The 18,097-nt window shown below is 39.8% G+C and overlaps 1 protein-coding gene across 1 annotated transcript in view; it reads left to right on the top strand.

Annotated features, from left to right (window-relative positions):
- Positions 1-18,097, top strand: part of LOC127026367 (complement C4-like) — a 49,303-nt gene that overhangs the window by 17,602 nt on the left and 13,604 nt on the right. The window contains exons 13-29 of the mRNA XM_050911576.1: positions 1,446-1,637; positions 3,068-3,217; positions 3,627-3,753; positions 4,126-4,197; positions 5,060-5,257; positions 6,172-6,283; positions 6,512-6,582; positions 7,536-7,675; positions 8,807-9,019; positions 10,303-10,354; positions 10,876-10,956; positions 12,019-12,222; positions 13,762-13,837; positions 14,217-14,373; positions 15,945-16,040; positions 16,362-16,530; positions 17,547-17,713. Coding sequence (XP_050767533.1) covers positions 1,446-1,637; positions 3,068-3,217; positions 3,627-3,753; positions 4,126-4,197; positions 5,060-5,257; positions 6,172-6,283; positions 6,512-6,582; positions 7,536-7,675; positions 8,807-9,019; positions 10,303-10,354; positions 10,876-10,956; positions 12,019-12,222; positions 13,762-13,837; positions 14,217-14,373; positions 15,945-16,040; positions 16,362-16,530; positions 17,547-17,713 — 2,277 coding nt within the window. The remainder of the gene's footprint in view (positions 1-1,445; positions 1,638-3,067; positions 3,218-3,626; positions 3,754-4,125; positions 4,198-5,059; positions 5,258-6,171; positions 6,284-6,511; positions 6,583-7,535; positions 7,676-8,806; positions 9,020-10,302; positions 10,355-10,875; positions 10,957-12,018; positions 12,223-13,761; positions 13,838-14,216; positions 14,374-15,944; positions 16,041-16,361; positions 16,531-17,546; positions 17,714-18,097) is intronic.

Here is an 18,097-nt window from a genome sequence, read left to right on the forward strand (position 1 = left end):
TGCTCACCTTGTTGTGGGCAGATCATACATATAGATAACATTCTGTCCCTGCAACTAGAAAACCTAGTCATATTCTAGCGGACCTTGAATATCCCAGAAAATGCCTTTTATAGTTAACTATTGTTTATTTCATGAACAACACATGATTCTTGTATTACCATGGCTCCATATTACCTGCACTCAATGTTAGTTAACAGGTAGGTCAGTGTTATCTCTAACAGATAATGTCATAAAGGATCACTGAAGGCATTGGCTGTTGTGGCCCTAAATAGCATCCTGAAATTGGGCCTGGAAAGCAGTTCTATAGATCGAAAAGTGAGGAAACAATCCTGCTTAGCCTGGGACCAGGAATGCAAAGTATTTATTTTGCTGAAGGAGACAAATGTGTTCATGGATACGTTCCAGGAGTGAATCTGTTGAATGTCAAATGTGTTTAATCCCCTTCTCCCTCTCTTCGTCCTAATTTCCCTTGGCAGCTTAAATTTCCCATGATGATAAGCACTATGGGCACCAGTTCCCATTTATTTTTAATAAGACTCTGATATATTGGAATAATTGTATCCCTAGGAGTTAAATTTAGGTTTGGGAGTTTATTTTCATTGGATGACTTGGCATAGGGTTGTAATTGCCGCTGCCGGGCTCTGGGAAGGTGCAGTGCTGGGCAGGCAGGGTGTGTGGGAGGGGTGGTGGGGGACACTGCTGGAGCTCAGCAGTGGGACTCTCTCCCAAACTTTGGTCACCTAAACGAAGGCAGTGAGGATTTCAGACCAGGCTGCAGCATGTCTTTGTTTCTTCCTGAAGCCCATTCATTGCGCATTTAGGAAAGCTGCATGTATTTTGTTCAGGGAAGAGCACTATCAGTCCTGCCACTGTGTCTGTTTTCCACTCCTCTGACAACCCATGAATATAATTAACATAACACAGGAAGAAAGGAATTAAATAGTGAGAGGTGGGCTGAAATTAGTTAAGGGCCAGCCTGTGATACTTTATCCTGAATAATAGTTTTTGGGTGAAACCTCCTGCTCCAACCCTTCCACACCATCTGAAAGATTCAGTACTGATTACAGATTAAATAAAGCTGATATCCTCCTGGGGGTGATGACTTGTTATTGTAGAAGACAAAAATAAGACTGCCATCTGGGACCCCCTTTTCAAGCTGTAAGACTGAGTGGAGGGTGGTAGATTTGTGTTCAAACCCGGGCCACAGGACCAGTGCAGCAGAGGCTTACCACCACACTCCTGGGCTAGAGGCACTGTGTGCTGGTCTCCTCCAGGCTACTGGTATGCAGGTTGGGAATTAAAACTATTAAGTGCCATTAGAAAAGAATAAATTTTAAACAGAAATGGCCTCAGAAATTCTATGTATGTATATAAAATTATGCAACATAATGCCCAGTCTAATGTGTATTCACAATATTTGATTTCTGTTTGTTTCTGCCTTGCAGGTTGTGGCAAAGGGACAAGCCGAGCTTTTGGGAAGGATTCCCTCCTCAAACAAAATAATAAACCTTAAAATCACCGAGAAGATGGTGCCCGCCTTTCGCTTTTTAGCTTACTACTTCATTGCGCATGAGGGCCATCAAGAGATTGTCGCTGATTCTGTATGGGTGGACGTTACGGATGTCTGCGAAGGAAAGGTACTTTCAAAGCAAGTAGCATCTGTTATTATATTCCAAAATAAAAACAAAAACATGGGGTATCAGCAGAGCAAGTGCAGGCCTGGGGTTAAAAAGTGAAAGACATTTCATTTTTATTGAAAAAGGGAGTCGTCGGGGTTCTTGCTAAAAGATATAGCTGAGAAAGACTCCCAGGAGTGATGGCAGAGATAGCCTTCTTCCATAGGACAGGTTGTGCCCTAAAGAGATGAAAAATATCATTTCATACACATAAATCCCCCTCTGCAAGTGTCTATATATACAGACATATATATAGACATGAGAGAGAGAGAGAGATAAAAATATATATATATCTATCTAATATATAATATTAGAAATCTGCAGGGAAATACCAATAGAATCGTTGAGGGGCAGAATCTCTTTATAACTTTGTGTTTTTGTAGTGAGGTGCATCACATGAAAGAAAGTAATTTATTGGGAAAAAAAAAAGAATTTTAAGTCATTTTCAAGCTTTTTCGTTCCTGTTAAAAGTAATTTTCTTAGATTTTGTAGCACTTCAAAAGCACTTTAAAAAAAATAAAATAGTTTACATTACAAAATGAAGTGTGGACAAAATAGGAGTCCCTCTAAGCCTTTCTTTCACCTTCCTCCTCCTCCTTTTTTGTACCATAACATAAAATGAAAAAAATAAGACACAAGAATTTTTCCCAATAGCATGAAACACAACTGCTGAAAAGTGTCAGCCATCTAAAATGATTTTTTCCCCCGAAAATGTTTGTTTTGGAAAAAGAATGTGATAGTCCGTTGGGGAAAAAGGTTTTCAAGAAAAATTTTCCATCTCTAACACACAAGCCAATTCTTCATTCATATGATGACAAAAGCCAGTTACGTTCAAATTGGCATTTCTATTAATAAATCCCTGTTAATTTCGTAATCACCATGGCTACTTCCTCCTAAACCACAGAAGTGTCTGCATCAGATATGCACCAGTTCTGAACCCAGTCACGTTGAAACATTCAAGTGTGAGATAGAAAGGAGGCAGTACTATTGCAGACTGGTTTAAGTCAGTTAATTTTGTACGTTAATTAGTCTTTTGCTGTATTTCATGGTGATTTTGTTTCCACTGGAAAATAACAAAATTATGTTAAGGGCCCTAGTTCAGCAAACCCCTTACACATACTTTTAATTCCCCTTGGTGCTTAAGCGTCATTGAAAGGCAGTGTCCAATATCCTGCATAGACACATCTTTTAACCCCCCACATTGCCCGCCAGTGGAAGATATGTGCATCTACGTCTTCCAAAACGCAGGATCCCAGGCAGAAACACCGCAAAACAGGAACATCACCCAGCCTCTGACTGCTAACGGTCACAGCTGACATTATTCCTGGCCCAAAGAGTCTTTGCTTTTTATTAACAAATGTAAAATTTTTGTTTCAATCTTTTCTATTTAGATTAAAGTGAGAACAGAACAAGAGAGATACGAACCAACAGACAACATCAATTTAGTGATTGAAACGGACCATGCGGGAACAGTTGCCTTAGCTGTGGTTGATAAAGCAGTTTTTATTCTGAACAAGAAAAATAAGCTTACAGCCAAAAAAGTAAGAGATCTGTAAGAAGAAAATATCATATCTACTAGTCAAATGAAATTTTCCATGACCAATGAGAGGATCAAAATGTAATTAATGGCTATTAATTGCTTAATCATAGCTTTGCTAAACTTGAAAATGTTTTTGCTTTTGCAACTTAGGATCTATTTAAGATGAATGATGTATTTAAGATGAGGATTTCCATGTTACAGCAGACAAGTTTGTAAATTAAAAAAGCATTACTTGAAAGCTCTCCCCAACTAAAACATCCCTCAGCTTTAATCTCAGTTTCCAAAAGCAGCTTGTACCACCAGTTTGTCTTGCTTCTGTGGGTCAAAGGCTATAAGTATTTTTTTAATATATATATTAAAAAAAACTTTTGCAAATGTGTACACTCCATCTATGCTATTTTATTTGGCAGGTATTTAATGCTATGAATTCGTATGATCTTGGATGTTCTGCAGGTGGTGGTGCAAATAGTGTTCAAGTTTTTACTGATGTTGGTCTGGCCTTTTTATCGGATACAATTAAATCCAACGTTCGGGAAGGTAAGTGCAATCTGCCCTTTACTTTAGATGTTTGTACAAGACCACTATAGATCTGGGGAGGCTGATTGCTTAAAAATCAGAAATATTTTATCGTGATGTTGTAAAATTTCCCTTGCCTGTAGATTTTTCTTCTTCTGTTCTTCCACTGGGTGCTGGCAGCTCAGATATAGCCCAGATTGTGGCTGCTGGTCCTTTGGTGTCCAGCTCAGCTGGGACAGGCAGCAGTTGGCTAGGGCTGTAAGGTAACTCATCAAACTGTGGGTCTTCTGTGAATGAGATGGGTCCTAAGATGGGTCTTCCATGAATGACCTGAATGATCAGGCTGTTACGGTCATAGTATCATGACCAAGCTCTTCTGTTCTGCTTTCCCAGGCTATACATGCCTCCAGGTTACCAGAAGGCAGAAAAGATCTTTGGATTTTCAGAAGAAAATGTCAGGAATTGGTATGTCTGCTCATCTGGGTGGCCTGAAAGGCTTAGCAGGGGGAGGCAAAGGGATCTGGCTGGGATCTAGGGGGCAAGAAGTGATGGGATAGTAAAGGATACCAAGATATTCATAGTCCCAGTTCTTGCATTAAGTGACATAACCTAGCGCAAGTGTGTATACTATGCTGTGTGACCTGATGCATCATCTATGAAAACAACTCAAAAAACAAAACCAAAGAGCGGCCCAGCTGCAAATGGAAACTAATTCACCAGTTTATAATCCCAAATGTGAAGTACTTCTGCTAGATAACATGTCATGGAATCAGTCATGGCTTTAAAGCTTTTCAAAATTATTTGTATGGCCAGAAAATGTTTTATAGATCCTTTTTTTTTCCTTGACATTCTCCTTTGAAGTTGTGCCAGCTTTGGTACTTTGTGCTCCAATTAAGAGATGAGCTAGTATAATATTTGGTCTAAATTTAAAAAAAAAAATTGATATTTCCTTTCCAGAAGACATGAAGGCCTGAAGCTGGGATCTTCCTTACTTTTGAAGGCAGCCTCTTTATTCAAGAATGAGAACACTGCGATGGCTATTTCTATCAAGATATCTAATTCCAGTCTGCCAAGGAGGTGTTTTAATTCACAGTCTGAATTTGAAGAGAAAGCTTAGAATAGAATATCTAGGATGCCACAGGGCCTATGCTTTCCTCCTGTGTTTGTGGACTGTTTTTAGGATGGAGAACAGGTCTCCGGCTGAAGGTAGACTGCTGCAGTAGCAACTAACGTTAACTGCAAAGACTGACAGAAATGAGCACAATGAACACATTTACACTTATTGCTACTTCAACAGCACTAATTCTGGGCTTTAATTATATTGCAGCCAGCAAATATCAAAACACTGATCTACAAAAATGCTGTGAAGATGGAATGAAATTAAATCCCATGAAGTTTTCTTGCGCGAAAAGGCTAACAAAGGTGGCTGGCTCCGCCAAATGCAGAAATGCCTTCCAGGACTGCTGTGAGAAAGCCACAGCCCTCAGAAAGGAGGCGAAGCGGACCAGAGTGGGCTTGGCACGATGTAAAGAACAGTGGCATGCACCTGTCTACAGAAAAATACCCTTCATATGGTGGCAAGGGAGGGTTAAGGGGCATTTAATGCTGTGGGGCCAGGGAGGAAGTTTTCACATCAACATTTCAGTGAGACCCAGTACAGTGCAGCACCCACGTGCCATTGCATCTTCACAACTGTGCGCTGTGAAGGTGGGAGTGGGACAGGATAACTTCTTGGGGTGAGAAAAAGCAGGAATCACTTTAGCCACTGTTGGCCCCAGAACAGCCTTGTGGAGGAGCTGTTGGCCCCTGCCCGCACCCCGGGAGGCCGCAAACAGCGGAGCAGAGAAGGGGGTGGTTGTCTGCGTTCAGGGCGCTGAGTGATCTTGGATTCATGACTATTTTGTTAGTGGTACTACTGTTGTAACACCCGAGTACCTCCAAAACACTACCTCATGAGAAGGGGCCACTTCTGCCAGGCACAATTTTGCCTCTTCCTTCCTTTCTTCTCCCCAAAGTCTATCTCTGATCACACAAGAGCTCATGTTACAAAAAAAATATTTTGTGTTGAAAATGACCCCATTCTAAGTGTAATTTCTGCTACCATTTTTCTCAGAGCTCCCCTTTCACACCCTGTCACAAATATGGGATGGCGGGAACATCTTTGCTACGCATTACTAACGGGGAATGTTTTCTTGTTTGGTAGCATATAGTTATTGAACTTGGAAAGAAGAATTATCCTTTTGTTCAACAACAATCTTTGGTCATTGCTTCTCTTTTTTCAGCATTTTTTTTTTAATGCACGAAATGAAACCCAGATGAAGTCTTTTCATTCAGAGTATTTTTCATGCTGCTTTCTCTCTGACAAACTGACTCCCTGCAAGACAGTATAAGGTCAGCCGCCAAGGACTTCAGAACAGAAACCCCACTCTTGTTTTACAGACTATGATGACCATGAAGAAGTGTTTGATGACATCTCTGTCAACTTGCGCAGTTATTTTCCTGAGAGCTGGTGGTGGATTTTTGAAGAAGTGAAAAACCCTGGAAACCATAGGTACGGTATTACCTGACTAGGTGAATATGTCTAAATGTGTACAGCAAAATGTATATAACTATCAATCAGCTTTATGTGTTACCTGATACAGAGGACTTCAGAATATTTGCAAGTACTTTGTCTCCACAACTGAGGGAATATTTTTTTCCCTTACAATATTCAAACTTCAGCAAATGATGTTTACATTTTATACGTCCTTCCTAATACATTTTATTTTGTGTTTCTTAGTGTAGAAAACTTTGCTCCTGACTCTATAACTACCTGGGAAGTTCAGGCAATAAGCATATCTCCCCAAAAAGGTACAAGTATTGGGTATTTTATTGGATTTCTTTGTATGGATGAATAGAGAACGTATATTTTTTAAAACACAGATACAATGTTATGTTGACAGAGTGAGACAGTCTGTACTGAAAAACACAAAGTGTTTTGATCATGACATTTACTCTTCCCTTTTATGCTGTATTAAAGCCCAGCTAGAATTTAAGTGATAGATATATATTTCTAAAAACAACATGAAGTGGGTTCTGAAGGAGGATGCATTATACAATCAATCAAAACTGTCTCTTACTCTTTCCAGTCTATAAACCATCTCATTTTAGCTTCCACATGGTCAGGAAGCCACAAGAAGGGCAGCAGTAATAACACCGGTTTTATTTGAATATTTCTGGGAGTGAGTTCTGGCCTTCTCAGAGAAGCATGAAAGTCTATGGTCTCTGGAAAGTCAGAGAAGAGAAGAGCACCACGAGACTAGCAGAGGATCAGCAAGGGCTGGACACCAGAGAGCCCAGGTTCCCAGGTGCTGCTCTCTGGGAGCTCCTGGGGGTTGACCAGGACCATGCAGGAGGGACAAAGGGTCCACCTGGTACTGCTCACTCCCCTTCAGAAAGGGAGGTTCATCCAGGGGTGCAGTGATGGGCATGGAGTTTAGGTACAGAAAGCGAGGAAAGGTCATTGTGTTTTAAACATGGCCTTTGCAGGAAAGCTGGGCCACATTTCACTCACAAAAGCTACAAACAGTCCTGCCAAATTTTACCTTTTGAAAACCATGGCAGTAACTCCAGAGGTCAAATCATCTACCCCTGAGATAGGTCTCTAGCGCAGGTGAGTTGAAATGCTTTCTGGATATGCCTGTCTCCCTCTCCTGCTCTTGACCTCAGGGGAACCCAGGCAATGAGTTTTGATTAGACATTTAACTTCTTATCAGCTGATGTTAAGTGTGTAATTCTCAACTCTGTTTTTTTTCTCGTTCCAGGATTTTGCATAGCTGACCCCCACACCTTTGCAGTTTTCAAAGACTTTTTTGTATCCCTGAGATTACCATACTCAGTCAGACGACATGAACAACTAGAAATAAAAGCAGTGGTTTACAACTATCTGCCCAACGATCTCCAGGTAGTATTACCACCAACTGCTGTGCTATACACATCTAGCCAGCTAGATGTATAGCTATGTAATAATTTAATGTAAATGACTCAGCCACCTTTCAGTGCCCTCCTACAGCCCAGACATCACGTTCCCATTTTGAAAGTCTCCCCAAGGACAGGATCCACTTGCTAAGCAAACTTACTGTATAAACCAGATTTTATTTACCATATTACATAGCCAATTCCTTGTCTTTGGGTATGTCTTCTCCCCCTTCATTGAAGCAACCTGTTACTTTTTTGCTGCCTGCCAATCTGGGCAACACCCAGCTGCTGATAAAGAAGGTACACAAGATACAGAGGTAAATTATGAGCATACAATCCAATATGTTAGCCACAAAATTCATTGTGCATACAATGCAAAGCCACTTTTTGTCTGCATGTGACACCTATCCAGCTCTGCATATGGCCACAGTTGTCACTGGGCTTAGGGCCCCCATCATCCTCAGGCTGATGCTCTTTTTTTCATCTCTTCCCATCTCTCAGCCAGATCTGCTTGATCAGCATCTTCTGAACTGTGTTGAATTGTGTAGAGTTGGGATGTATAAAAATGTATTATCCTTCTTACTTCCCTGTGGTTCAGGGATAGGCCAAAACTATATTGCAAATTCAGTGTAATGAAGAAATACTGGCTGATTTACCTTCACAGCCCTAGTCAATGTAGATGAATGTTAACAGACCATAGGGTCATAGAACAATTTAAGTTGGAAGGGACCTCCAGAGGTCTCTAGTCCAACCTGCTGCTAAAAGCAGGTCCAGTTAGAGCAGGTCGTTCAGGGCCTTGTCCAGTCAGATATTGAATATCTCCAAGGAGGGAGACTCCACAAACTCTTTGGACAAGCTGTGCCAGCATTGGATCACTTCTTGGTGAAAAAGTTTTCCCATTTTTAAAATGGAGAATAGTGAATTCAGGGGAGCGAAGTGAAAAACACTTTCTGTCTTGCAAAATATCTGCATTGCTATTTCTTTTTCAAGCAAAAGCTAGTCTCCTGTTATACCTGTTTCTCATTTCCCATTCTTACCTAGACATGGTGGAGCTGGAGTATTTTTCCTGTGCAGTGATGCACTAAGCCTGATCGCAGGCATTGCCTTGTCCCCGCAGGTCACAGTGAAAATGGATGCAGTGAAGGGGCTGTGCGCCGCAGAGGTGATGGAGAAGGCTGTGCAGCTGACGCTGGTGGCTAAGGGGAACTCTGCAACACCAGCCTACTTCTCGGTTGTCCCTCTGACTGTGGGAGAAATTCCAATTACTATTACTGCTTTTGACACGATTTCTGGGCACAGTGATAGCATTAGGAAGAACCTTAATGTTGTGGTAGGTATAACTAGTTGAGGGCAGGCACTTCATGAATATGTGTTTCTCCTCAAATATAACATTCACTATGTGTGGGGCTCTTGTGGAGGGAGTGAAATCGTAGAAACATAAGGCTGGAAGCAATCTCAGGAAACCTGTTTCTCAGCAAGGATTGAGCTAGAGCATGGAGAAGAAATTTAACCCTGTGGTGAGCTTGTGTGTGGTGTATATGGAAAGAATTGTTTTCTACAGCAAAAAGGCATCCTTCTACCCATGACATAGCAACAACTTCCTTCATGCAGTCAGTGCCTATCATCTTGTAATCTTTAACTTCCACCTGCTTCATCAACATTTGTAAAAATTCTTTTTGTCTTATGAAGCCAAGATTGAAGATGTCCATCTAGCAATATTTTGAGAAGGAAATACTCTCTGCTAGTCATAAAGTTAAACCCTATTTTATTCCGTCTAGTTAATGGATCTTCAATCCTAACAATTGCATAGGTAAAACACATGCAGACAAACAAAGATATTGCATTGATTATTTAATACCTTAGTTCTCTTTCAAAATGATGAAAAGGAGGAGCCTTTTAGAAAAGACGACTTTTCAAGAGTCAGCACTGACCGGCACAGACTCATTACAGCGCCCAAGTAGCCCACTGAGGGCTATTTTCAACCCACACAAAAAGTGCAAAATATGAATCCTTGCACCATTAACGTCAGGGGATAGCCATGTAGGTAAAGATAAGGCATGGGATGCCAGGAACCTGCTGTTGTAACAGGCCATAACTTTTCTAGAGATAGACACAGTCTCAGAGTCCAATGCTACCCAAAATACAAAAGTGTCTGTAAAAATAGCTTTATTAAAATAGAAACTGTAGGAAGAGGGCTGTGTGGAAATCAGAAGGAAAAAAAAATTAAGTTTTACCAACAAGATGAACTCAGAACTTGGTGGATTTCATAGATGAGAAGTTTATAAAAGTGAGTCCACCTGTGAACTGGACTTCTACGGCTCACAAAGCTGGGAATAAACTTTGAAGTTTAATTTTTCTGGGTTAGTTTTGGTTAAAGGAATTTCATCCAGGGAAATATGTCCATAATAACAAAGAGTCAGTAATTAGCATTTCAATTGGGAGACTGAAATTCTGATTTGAAGCTTCAGTTTTACATGGAGAGAAATCTCACTCCAAAATAACTTGTTTCTGCCACCTGCTGGTCTGGTGCAAGGGCGGAGATTGCAGCTTTCATGCAGCTTAATTTCCGGTGTTTTTGCAAAGGTTTTGACTTTTCTTTCCTCAATTGTACAGGCTGAAGGTGTTTTACAGAGAGAAGAAAAGACCATTTGCATTAACAGTGGCTGTAAGTTACACAAAAGAATTAGGAGTAGGGACAGGGAGTGTAAAGCCTGTCGTTGAATATCTGATGGGTGCAGTGAAATACTTCTTAACGTAGAAACGTTGCTCTGGTTGACCAGAACTTGTCACGAATCTCTTCATCCAATACATAGCAAAAGACTCAGGAAAGAAAAATCATTTAATTCTGAATGTTTAGAATTGATTTGTATTACTTCTGTATTTCAAGGTAGCATTCTTTAAATATTAAATAGGCATCTATTTCATTTACTAATGGATCTTAAAGGTATTAAAGACAAGCCTCATTTCAAGCCAGAGAATATTGCTAATGATTGAAAATTAAATCAATTTAAGAAAGATAAGAATATTTCTTTTCATAAATTTCCATTTAAATGTTTCTGATCACGTTTCTGTTGTAACTGCCATCAACTGTGAGATATTTAATGAAAATCATGTTCTAAAATTACACTGTATGTTTTTATGTTTAAAGAGCCTGGATGTAGATCTCTATTTACTATTTATTTACAGTAAAGTCCCATACACTGGACCTGAACAGACCATCTGATATGGTACCAGGTTCTGATAGTCACGTGTTTGTTAGCCTGAAAGGTAAATGTGATTTTTTTGTCAATAACTTCTCTATAGGTGACAAGAGACATGCCTCTTTGTGCTGCTCATTCCTGAACGCCAAGTCTCCATTCCCTCCTAGTTTTTCTGCTATGACTCAAATGGTCTGTGCTACATGCCCAGGTCATAAAACAAAACAGTCCCAAGGCTGATCCAGAACCTTTCCTCTTTCTAATTACTCCTTCTCACTTGCATTGGTTATAATAGCTTTATGCAGTCCATCCTGCCTCACTGTGCCCAGGCTAACTTTATGGGAAGGCCAGAGGAGAAGGGAAGAGTTCACCTTCTCTAATAACCCCACACTGCATGTAAGTCTGTAGAAATCTGCTTTAGTCTTCAGAAATAAGGATGCCAGACTCTGATGTATGAGTTCTGGAAAGTTCTGTTTTTCTAAAGAGAATATGTGTACAATCATATATGCATTTCATCAAATAATCGTATACATATATATATACTCATGCATACATATTTTAAAAACATCTACTAGCAAGTACTCTTATTAATGTTAAAAACATTTTTTTCCCAGAAAACGTAAAATAATGCATTCTTGACACAATGGCTATTGGTATCCATTTCAAATCCCTGTTCTAAAGTATGGGGATGCTTGAATACATCAAATGAGAAAACTGCAGAGAGGAAAAAAAACCAAAACTCTGCACAAAATGTTTGGCATGATTAAGGCATGATCTTTTTGCCCTCTGTGGGAGGATCAGGTCTGGTTTGACAAGACTTTTCCAGCCTGAACCTGAAATACCAGTCTTTCCCCCTTTCCTTGCTTCCCTGCCTCCAGTAGCCTCAGGACTCTTTCTCCTCCATACTCCTTTACCGCCCCAGCCTCCTTTCTCCAGCTTTCCCAGGGCCTGGCACCTCATCCTTGTTCTTCTCCAGCTTTACAAAGTCTTAAGTAGCTGAAAACAGTGTTTAATAATGAGAAGTATCAGGCTATGTTGGAGTGTCAACCTATAGTTACTATCACCTTTCTTCATGTTACACCAGCCAGCTTTAAATATGATATGTACTATCATATTGTGTTTTTTACAACAGGGAATATTATGGGCGAGTCTGTTGAAAATTGTCTTAGTCTCACTGGAGTTGAGAAACTTATTCAAGTGCCCACAGGGTGTGCAGAGCAAACAATGGTGAAAATGGCCCCTGCAGTCTACGCTATTGAGTACTTGGATGCTAGTGAGCAGTGGGCGAACTTCAGTGCTGAACAGAAGGAGGAAGCTATTAACATGATTGAAAAAGGTACGCAGAAAAAAAAACCCAGAGACCAACCAACATAGTCTTTGTTATCCTTTTGCATTGCACACTAACCATTGCTACTTGCTAAAGGAGTGAGCGTTGTCTTAACAAACACAGCCATGCAGAAATGCCTCTGACAATCTGGAGACAGACATGAGAAACAGAACTGGTGAGGAGGATTTAGGTGGCTAATTGCCTGCATCTGACATTGTACAGTATTGACATTCACAGTCCACCCTCTCTCTTGCCTAATTGAGAAGCAGAAAGTAAAATCTGAGCTGATCAACATCAACTCTTTTCAGAGCAAATGGACAGCAAAGGCCCATTGATTATTTTCTCCTAATGTAGATATGCAAAATAGATCAAGATGAATCATGTCCTAAAAATGTTTATTTCTCCCCACGGATCACAGACAGTGCTTAGGATGGCCAGCTGGGATGTAGACATCTCTGCTGGAGACGTCTGTATTGGACAAGAGGAGTATCACTAAGGAAACTCCCAATGGTAACCGTGATATTGACATTTTCTCTTCCACACTCCTGTATTCATTGCCTGAGCTAGAATGACTCCAACAGCCTTGGACCAACCCAGGGAGGGAGTTTCCTTAGGGAGAGGACAGCTACAAGCTTGCTTCTTGAAGACCCCACTCCAAGATATGATCCAAAGCTGGTGTTAAATGTACAGCAAAGCCAGGAAGTGGAGGTACATGTACAGCAGGTGGAAGCGGAGGTGTTCCAGCTCACAGGCACTAACATAGAGCCCAAGAGTTATCAGTATTGTAGCAGGTACAGCTGATCTTTCTAACTGTAGTGGTGTGCACATGGCATAAAGCAATATAATGCACCTGTCTTCATGATCTTCAGACAACGTGACACACTTCAGTGAAAAATAAGGGTATAAATAGAGATTAAAAACATGCTAATCATTGCTGAATGGAGGTCTTTGCCTACTTATCTAAGATTGCCTAAGGTGACATGAGATCCTGATGATGAGTATTTGGTATTATCAGCAGCATTTAGTCCCTATATTATGCTTTTATTGATTCTTATTGACGTTCACTGGGGTAGAAAATGAGTTGTGTGGCTATGATACAGACTTTGTCAAGATAACAGCAGTCAAGATCAGAGGTCACAACTCATGATTTCTAAGCCTATGTCTGACCCAAGAGATGATATTTTATATATTTTTTGATTCCATGCAACATAAAGTCAACAGCTTGAAAAGTTGTCAGTAATGGGAAATAAGTTTCCCAAGATTCACTACACAGAAAATGTTTTTTAACTATAGATACCTGCAGTTTTCAGGTTATTCTCATGGCTCAATTAAGTCAAACAAGACAGAGCACTTTCTAAGCCTAGTGCTTTTTCTGTGTCAAAGGCCTGCTGACCCAGTCATTTCCTCCTTAATGTACTAGTGAATACCTCCATGTACTCTTCCACTAGTCTATACTGAACATGTCCATGTTAATACGAGTGATGTATGAAAAATGCCCAAGAAATATGTGTATTCGCTGAACAGTTATGTGCTGTCCTGTTCATGCAGGTTATACTAGACTACTTGAGTTTCAGAAAGTGGATGGCTCCTATGGAGCATTTAAAACCACGCCCAGTAGTGTATGGTAAGTGTATTTTTCATTGTTTTGTTTTTCCAAAATACCTCTATTACCATTGGATGCATCAGAATCTGGGGGGATGGATTTTCAAAATCTGATGGGCATAGTGTTGCCTATATACTTTTGTCATGGATAGTCAGCCATGTAAGTCTCTGAGCATGTTTAGTCCTTGATGAAGGAGATTTATACTGAGCCACTGATTATTTTGCATTTGCTACAGAGTAGAAATGTTCACGCTGATGTCGAATGATAACTCACTAGGTTCCAGTGAGTGCACTGTATTGAATATGAGTCTATGTACAAAATTAGTATGTTTCTTTTCCTGTCAATATACTCTTCTATAAATATATGTCAGCACAAGTTTGGAACATTTTCTTTTGTGCAGGTTAACTGCATTCATTGTTAAAGTACTCACAAGGTGTAGAGAATACATTAGTGTCCAAGACAGTCACATACGCAACTCGATTTCCTACTTGATTAATCAACAGCAGGCAGATGATTCATTCCATGACCATCACCCAGTAATGGACAGGAATATGCAGGTAGGTCATACATATTTAGAAGAATCTGTTGCACATTTAGGACTGCTAGGGATTGAAAGGAATATCGTGAATTGTTGAGTAACAAGAAATGTATCTAAAGAAAATAAATCTGTAATATAAGAAGTACAAAATCTGTAATGTAAAATGAATTTGTTAAACAGTCTGTTATGTCAGAGACACATAGCTAGCACTTCACCACCTTTATCTTTTGATCCAGTCTTAGATAATTTTGCAGCTAACCTATGCCTCTAGAGCACTTAGAAAATTAATTCTGAGATCTTTGTGCTTGGTAAAAATTTATGCCTTTTATTGCCAAAGGCAATAGAGCCATAGAATCGTAATTTAGTTTTGAAGGGACCTCCAGAGGTCATCTAGTCCAAGCCCTGCTCAGAACAGGTCTAGTTAGATCAGGTTGCACAGAGCCATGTCCAGCTGAGTCCTGAGTACCTCCAAGGATGGGGATCCTACAGTCTCTCTGGGTAACCTGTTTCAGTATTTAACCACTCCCATGTTGAAAAAAAAATATCTTAATACCTAGTCAGAATTTCCAATTGTGTATGTTAGTCTACACATCCCCTGTAAGTGTCCAGAAACACAAAGTTGTTACACTGTCCATGCATCTAGGATAAGAAAATAACGTGCATCTTCCAAAATTCATTGAAAATGCAGATACTTTAGTAGTGATCTTATATGAAAAAAATGTATTAATTTTATTAATGACCTTTGTCAAATCTCTAGTGAGGCTTTCACCCTCAAAGCCAGTTCCACAGTTGATGTAACACTGTTGTGGAAAAAAAACAGCTCAAGAACTGGCCAAAGGTTTTTTTGGCATGTGTTCATGCTGAGATACTTATCTTCTATTTTACATTTGCTTCAGGAGCTGTGCATGATAATTTTGTACAGAGACTTAAGTCTTTCCAAGCAAACAACCTATCCTTCTCCTAAGGATAAACGTTTGGGGCTGAGTGAAGGAGAAGGTTGTTGTTGAAGGTTGTTGAAGATCCTAAGGTTGTTGTCAAAGGAGAGCATGAGCAAAAGAATCACAAAGAAGAATACGAATGAAAATGCAGATCTTCAGAGGAAAAAAGCTAATGAGGGCACTGTGTTTAGTTTATCAAGAAGAGGAATAAGAAATTATCTAGTAATGGTGTATAAATACCTTTACAGGACAAAAGTTCTGTGTGTTAGGGGGCTCTTTAGTCTATAGGGAGTAGCACGGAAACAGAAAAAAAAGACCCCACTAGTGCTTGGAAATTGAAGCTATGAATATTCCAATGAGAAATTGTAGATTTTTAACTATGAGTTAAATAATTAAATATATGATTACCAGCTGAAGGATGTAGTGGGTTCCTAATCTCTTAACATTTTTTAATGCAAACTGGCTGCCATTGTAGAAGATATATTTTAGGCGGACACAAGTTATTGAGCAAAATTAAAGGATAAAACTACACGGTCTGTGGCCAGACGGTTTGACAAGAAGGTCTTTGACTTCATGAAAAGTTACTTCCTAAATTTAATCATAAGCATATACATGTACATTTAACTTTTCCTTTTCATGTTTCATCTTTCAGGGTGGCATTGGGTCAGCAGAAGAGGATTTGGCTTTGACAGCCTTTGTAACTATAGCATTGCAACAGACTCTACAGGTCTACGAGTCACCTGATGTGGTAAGAAGCCTGGCTGTTTATCTTTAAGTCTGAAGGCTATTGCACAATGGCATGTCCACCTTACTATCTTAAAGTACTACAAATGAGGAGGTAAAAGTCTGTTTACATCTGTGGTGGATAGGAAAAGATGCTGTGGCCTAATGTAAAACAAGGTGTTTCGAGCTATGCACTCCATCATCAATGGCTTTAATCACTAAGCAAAAATTATTAAAATTGTCTCAAAAGTGACTACAGTGAAGTATTCTAATTTCCTAGTACTCTCACCAGCAGTCACAGTTAGTAAGTCTGAATGACCTTTTCAAATCCATTCTGTTTTCACAGGTACACGTTATTAGAGGAGCAGTGGCTTACATGAAAAATCAACTTTCAAGAAACACTAACTGCTATTCTACAGCCATCACTGCTTATGCTCTGACGCTTGTGCAGTCTGATAGTGAAGAAGCCCAGTTTGCGAAAGAAAAATTAAGGGCCTGTTCTGTTTTTGACGCAGGTACTGGTAACCATTCTTAAAAATCCAGTTAGAAAGCACTTTTCCTAATTAAAGCATTTTGAGCACTCTTATAGGAACAAAACAAATTCAAGTAAATGAAGACCATTTAATTTTATAGAAGCGTGTATGTATACTTGTAATATACTTAATTATTTAAATTACATAATTAAAAATGTCAATGTTGAAATTGTAATATGTAATTTTCATAATTAATATCACTATAAAGTAACAGCTTAGCATTGTGATGTTTGAATCATGATCTTATCTAATACTGGAATTGGAACAAAACCATGGTAAATAGTCATTTACCTTTTCTGCTTCCCTTGCTGCCTACCAAAATTTCCACACCCCTAAAGTGCATTCAAAAAAAAAAGTCCAAGCCAGCTGAGAAAGAAGAAACTTTTGATGAGTGAATAGGAATGAACAGCTACATGTGGGAGTAGTCCAGACTGGATTTGTGATCAAGAGAGAAGGTGTCTTTTCCAGCCCACCTGCTTTCAGAGCCCCCTGCCAGTTCTGAGCGCTCTGTTTCAGCTCCACATGGATGTCACCTCTTCCCCCCTGGTGTGTGGCTGTGGTTAATGCTGAGTCAGCTGGTTGTGTGGCTGCATTGCCACGCTATTAATTTCTCCCAATTCATGTGGTAAATACATTATGGTTTAATAGCCATAGTTTAAGCATAGGGAATATGCTTCTCCTTAATCAAGACTGGACTTATGGGCATAATTAATACTATTGTCTCTTGGGGACCACCAGACACAATGCTACCACTCCGTCAGATGCACATTGCCGTACAATGGGATCACTAGACTGTGATGGTTAGATAAGTCAAAATCGAAAATTGTGGTTTTCCTCTTTCTTTATCTCTGCTTCCCAACTGATTTGTTGCTCTCATGACAGCATCTGTGTCTTGTGGTTCCTCAGTGTTATGACATGAAATATCTACTGTGTAGAACAATAGTCATTTTTGGCAAATGTCTTTACTGAGGGGCTTCAAGACTGAGTTATTCTTGCAGTAAATCAGCAGCGCTACTGGGGAAACGGCAACAATGCAGTCTCAGTGGAAACCACTGCCTATGCGCTGCTTCAAACATTGCTCCTGAAAGACATGGAGTATGCAGGGCCTATTGCTACGTGGCTGACGGAAAGAAGGAACTACGGTGGAGGATACTGCTCTACACAGGTGCCTGACCACCAGTCCGGGTGGAGTTTCAGGGGGAGGGAAGAAAACGGAAGCCCCATAAAGACTTTTTCATTTAGATTTGAAAGCATCATAACAGTTAATTCTGAACTTTTTGGTGTATGAAGCACTAAAGATTTTGGCTCATTAATAAAAAATGGGCCAAAATAAAATTATTATAAGCCAGCAAAGATTCTTTGTCTTTATGAAGACTTATGATAATCGAAGGTCAGAACTCCAGTGGTTTTAGGATTTTAATGCTAAAAGAAGAAGCTGGGACATGAAACAAATAGTCTGCGCAGGTAGGAATAGGCAGATACAGGAGAACTTCAAAGCAGAAAAAACCACAAAACTGAAGAATAGCTCCAGGTCACTGATCATTTCATC

This window comes from Gymnogyps californianus, chromosome 1 (assembly GCF_018139145.2).
Source record: "Gymnogyps californianus isolate 813 chromosome 1, ASM1813914v2, whole genome shotgun sequence".
In the NCBI taxonomy this organism is placed as follows: Eukaryota; Metazoa; Chordata; class Aves; order Accipitriformes; family Cathartidae; genus Gymnogyps; species Gymnogyps californianus.